At 58.2% G+C, this 5,000-nt stretch overlaps 1 protein-coding gene across 1 annotated transcript in view; it reads right to left on the bottom strand.

Moving 5' to 3' along the window:
* The window catches only part of LOC124588891 (serine/arginine repetitive matrix protein 1-like), a 1,449-nt gene extending 708 nt beyond the window's left edge, over positions 1 to 741 (bottom strand). The window contains exons 1-2 of the mRNA XM_047131503.1: positions 670 to 741; positions 280 to 467 (exon numbers count right to left, since the gene is read on the bottom strand). Of these exons, the coding sequence (XP_046987459.1) occupies positions 280 to 467; positions 670 to 741 (260 nt within the window). The remainder of the gene's footprint in view (positions 1 to 279; positions 468 to 669) is intronic.
* Between the last annotated feature and the right edge of the window lie 4,259 nt (positions 742 to 5,000).

Here is a 5,000-nt window from a genome sequence, read left to right as displayed (position 1 = left end):
TGTCGGGCGCAAGTCTGACTGGTATAGTGTCTCTCTGCGAGGACGTGCCTCCGTCTCTGCCTGTGTGCGCTACGGAGATTCACGCCTCACCGTCAGGAACGAAGTACTACCGCGCTCGATTTATCGGACGTGGGATGCATCACTCCAAGACAAGTGCCACGGGAGTTAACTCCCGACATGGAGGTATGTCACGCCTTTCGTGCGCCTCCACCTACTGCGAGCGCTTGTAGGTGTCGGACTCGTGAGTCTAGTATCCAAGCTCGTACGTAGGATGTGCGCGTGGCAACGACGCGTGTCGACAGCTGTTGGCACGCGGCAGTTGCCTTATGCGCATGGTGGTGCGTCCTGCGCGGCTCGCTGGTGGTGGGCTCCCGCTGCGGCGCCGGCCTCGCACATGCTCCGCCCGGCAAATGTCGGACGGCGGTGCGGTCGGCCGGGGTAGCGGCGGGGCTCGTCCGCCGGCTGGGCTGCGCACGGGTGCGCTGCTGTGTCGGGCGCGCTGCGCTGGGCCGGGTCGGCTGGGCGGTGCGCGCGCTGCTGGCTGGCGCGGGACGGGCGGTCGGTCTCTGACTGGCGGTTCGCTCTCGCGGCCACGCCGGCGGCGGGCGCCGGCCCTGCCGTGCCCGGCTCGGCAGGCCACGTCCGGACAACTTAGCGGCGCCGGCCGGCCATACGCAATGTTGGCTGTGGTTGGTGCAGGCGGTTGGCGCAATAAGCACAGTGGGGAGTTCTGGCGGTCATCGTTCCTGCCGAAACTAAGTCTCTCACTGTAGAGAACTTAATGTGGAAGCAGGCCGATGTCCACGCGCGGGGAAGGGCGCCTGACTGCGAAGCGCTCTCTGGCCTTCAGAGAATGCAACGCGGACGACGTCTCGGCCTCGATCGGAGGATTCCTTGGTGGACAACTGCGAAGGGGAGACCGGCAACGGTCACCACAACGCGGAAGTCACCAGGAGCTGCCACAGGAGGATGCTCCTGAGTGGCCTAAGACCACGACCACAGGGACGGAGGCTAATGCAGTCGCCGTACGGGCTTGGCAAACCCGGGGTGCCCTAGCCCGGAGCTGGCAAGCGCTACCAGCGACGGCCGTAAACTGAGATACGCACTTCAACGACTGCTGTGAGGCGCGCAGTGGAACGTCGTGCGTGTTTTGGACCGGAGTCTTGGCTTAACCGCCTGGGCAAGAGAAGGACAATCTCTATAATCACCCCTCACCCTCTGCGTTAGCTGGCGGCTATGGGGCGCAAGGCTGTTGAGTTGTGAACAGTCATGAGTCAGCCACCTCAGAGGACCGGCCGACCCTCTGTTGTATAAGGCTTACCCAGGTGTGCGGGGCGACGCCTGGATGGACAACATAGATCCCTAGCTGTTCGTGGGAACCACATGGACTCTTTCAAACAACCTTGTCCCGACGGAACTGGTGGGCCGTCGCGGAGTCAACACACCAACCTCTCGGGGAGCGAGTCGGACACCTCGTGTACTGACGGACTCCCAAACCAAGGGCAGTCGGAGGTCCCTAGACCACAAGACCATGACCCCGCGCTTAGTGCGCCAGAATTGGAGTTCCGGACACCCCGTGTGCGGAGCGCTAAGACTGCCGCTAGCGAGACGCTGTCACGGACGCTCGTTGATACGAGTGAAAGTGACAGTGAGAAAGACCGTAAGGCTAAGCTAAGGAAGCAGAGGAGACGCCTGCGAAAAGTGCTTCGGCAGAGATCGCAGAGTGCTGACGCTGCAACCGAGCTAATGCCGCCACCCCGCCAGCCGGCGCCAAGAACGGCGCCCAAGGAGGGAGATAAGCCGGAACCGGCGCAGGTAGCCGGGCGCGAGCCCAGCGGCCCAGTCGGGGAAGGCGCCAAGGGGAAGTCTGAACCGAAGGCGAAGACGAAGGCCACACGGCCGACGACGCCGCCGGCGGGTAAGACTGCGGGCGGGCCAAAGCTGGCGCAGGTAGCTGGGCAGAAGCCCGGCGGCCCAGTCGGTGCTGGCACGTCCACCCAGACTCGCCCGGCGGGAGAGACGGCGGCCACACGGCCGAAATCTCAACCGTCGGAAACGGTGAAAAGTGCGCGGAAACTGGCGCAGGTAGCCGGGCAGCAGCCCAGCGGCCCAGTCAGTGAAAGTGCCTGCAGTAGCCGCGCCTCTACGCCAATGTCGGGAACCGAAGGGCGCAAGCCCGGGACTCGACGGAAGAGGCGAAAGAAGAACAAGCAGCCGGACTCGGCGCAGGTAGCCGGGCAAGAGCCCAGCGGCCCAGTCGAGGACGGCAAGTCCCCATACAAGGCAAGCCCCAGCGATCTTGCGACTATACAGCTCATCGCGACGCGGCTCGAGGACGTCCTTGAACTCGTGGACGACTCTCTAAAACCGGGGCAACTGGTGGAGGAGAAAAGTCTAAGTGACCTTAAGAGACAACTGAGAGCTAAGTTGTTTGACTGGGCTATGGCGCAGTCGGCCCTCACAGGAAGGGTGGACGCCTTGGAGGATGAGCTGGCGAGGACGAAAGCGGCGCCCCTGGCGCCGCCAAAGACCTTTGCACAAGTTGCCGCCGCTCTACCCTCGACAGAAAGGAAAACGCAGGCAATGATAACGAGAGCCCAGACTGAGAAGGCTACGCTCTTTATCAAGTCAAAGGCAAACGAAAGCGGAGCAGAAGTGAGAAAGAAGTTCACCTCCCTGGTCAAGCCAGAGGTTGATGGTGTGAAGTTCTCACGGGTCACCACAAACGGCCCGACGCTTATCGTTGATGTGGCGTCTGAAACTGATCGTCAAAAACTTCTGGCCAATAACAAACTGACAGAAGCTCTGAAATGCGAACTGCCGAAAAAGCTCAATCCGCAGATAATCATATATCATGTACCCTGCGTCATGAAGAATGAAACTGTGGTTGAGCTAACTCGAAAGCAAAATGACCTTGGAGGACTTTCGGAAACACAATTCCGCCAGGAGTTTAAGCCGAAGTTCCGGACTGGACCAAGGGGCAAACAAACATCACATCTCGTGGTGGAAGTAAGCCCCAGACTCAGAGTCGCCATCCTTAGGCAGAAAAGACTGTACATGGGCTTCGAGTCCATGCCAGTCGATGATTACCTAGACTTGGCTGTCTGCACGCGGTGCCAAGATGTAAACCACTCGGCAAAGTTCTGCAAGCAGGACCCGAGTATAATAACATGCGGGCACTGTGGCGAAAACGGCCACATGAGAAAGGATTGTCGAAAAGCGGGGAACCAACCGGTCTGCATTCCGTGCAAAAAGCGAAATCGCAATTGCGTGACGCCAGGAAAAGAGTGTGACTTCTATAAAATCCTCACACAACGTAAAATCCAGCGGACAGACTATGGGAGACAAGACCTCTCGTCAACCGTCTCCTTACCGGCTGCCGCCTCACCTGTTGCCGACCGGACTGTGAAACATCACAATGCCCGTGTCGGTTAAAATAGGACAGCTGAACTGCGCGCGATCGCAAGCGGTGATGTGCGAGGTGCGACGCCGAGCGGAGGAGGAGTCTTTAGACATTTTATGTCTACAGGAGCCATACTCCAAAGACGGAAAGATCCTGTATATGCCGACTACAGCTCAGATCTTGGCAGGAGGAGAGCACCCTATGGCAGCGATCGCTGTGCTAAATCGATCTCTGAGAGCAGTGAAAGTGGCGCACCTCAGCAACAGATGCATGGTGTTAGCCGAAATAAACACTGGCGATTTCACCTTTTTCGTGCTGAACATGTACTTTCAGTACAGGCACAGAGAGAGGCCGTACATCGACCAGTTAAAAGAGGCGGTTGGGTTCTATCGCAATGACTTGCTCATCTGCACAATGGACGCAAACGCCATGTCACCCCTATGGCACAGTGACATCACGCCTCTTGGCGCGCGACGCGCCGCTAGGCGGGGTGAGAGACTCGCTGAAGCAATTCTCGAGCTCGGATTAGAAGTGTTGAACCGACCAAACTTCCCACCAACTTTTGAAGGTCGCCGGGGAGCGACCTCAAACATTGATGTGACACTAAAGAGTGCACATGTGCATCTCCGCGCGGAGAATTGGAAGGTATGGCGGGGAACGACACTAAGTGATCATAATCTGATCACATTCACTGTAGCTTATGATGGGGAGCCTCCTCCACAAGACCAGGTGAACGGCATCGTCAAGTACAACTGGCGAAAGGCTGATTGGGATCGACTAAGAGGAAATCTAGTGATACCGAATTGGCCAATGGATCGCGTTGTGGACGTGGATAAAGCTGCAGAGGATCTGACGAGGGCTATACAGACAGCAGCAACGGGCGCAGTCCCGTTGGCCCATACAGGGAAAACGCCTAAAGCGCCTTGGAACCCTGAGCTGCAACGTCTCCGACGCGAATGCAGAAGGGCGCGGCGGCAATACCAGCGCAGCATAGGCGATCACATGCGTGAGGCTACGCTTGCGCGGTACAGGCGGGCCAAGGCGGTGTTTAAGCGGACGCTGCACACGGTACGGATTGAGAGTTGGCAGTCTTTCGTTCGTGACAGTCTGGCGGCTGACCCCTGGGGAACGCCGTACAGGATTGCCGCATCGAAAGTTCGGTCACCGACGGTCCTGTCAACCCTAAGGAAGAATGATGGCAGCCACACCAGGGACTGGCAGGAGTCAGCCGAGCTACTCATGAGCACCTTGTTGCCAGATGATAGTAGCGAAGATGAGAATGAGGAACAGGGGAATATGAGGAGACAACTCAATGAGGCGTATGCCAATGAGACGCCAGTTGCTCCATTCACTGAACGTGAAGTTACAATAGCCATTCTCGAATTGCGCCGGAAGAAGGCGACGGGACAAGATGGTCTCGCTGCAGAGGTTCTCCAAGCCTTATGCGCGGAGATCTGCCCTTACCTGACAAACCTCTACAACGAGTGTTTACGTCAGGGACGGGTACCAGAGTCGTGGAAGACGGCTGAAGTGGTTATACTGCGAAAGGGTGATGACAAGGATCCAGAAGTGCCGAAATCGTACCGACCAATCTGTC

Source organism: Schistocerca americana, unplaced genomic scaffold, assembly GCF_021461395.2.
Source record: "Schistocerca americana isolate TAMUIC-IGC-003095 unplaced genomic scaffold, iqSchAmer2.1 HiC_scaffold_662, whole genome shotgun sequence".
In the NCBI taxonomy this organism is placed as follows: domain Eukaryota; kingdom Metazoa; phylum Arthropoda; class Insecta; order Orthoptera; family Acrididae; genus Schistocerca; species Schistocerca americana.
The sequence above is the reverse complement of the archived record's forward strand: the minus strand, read 5'-3'. Positions and strand labels throughout refer to the sequence as shown.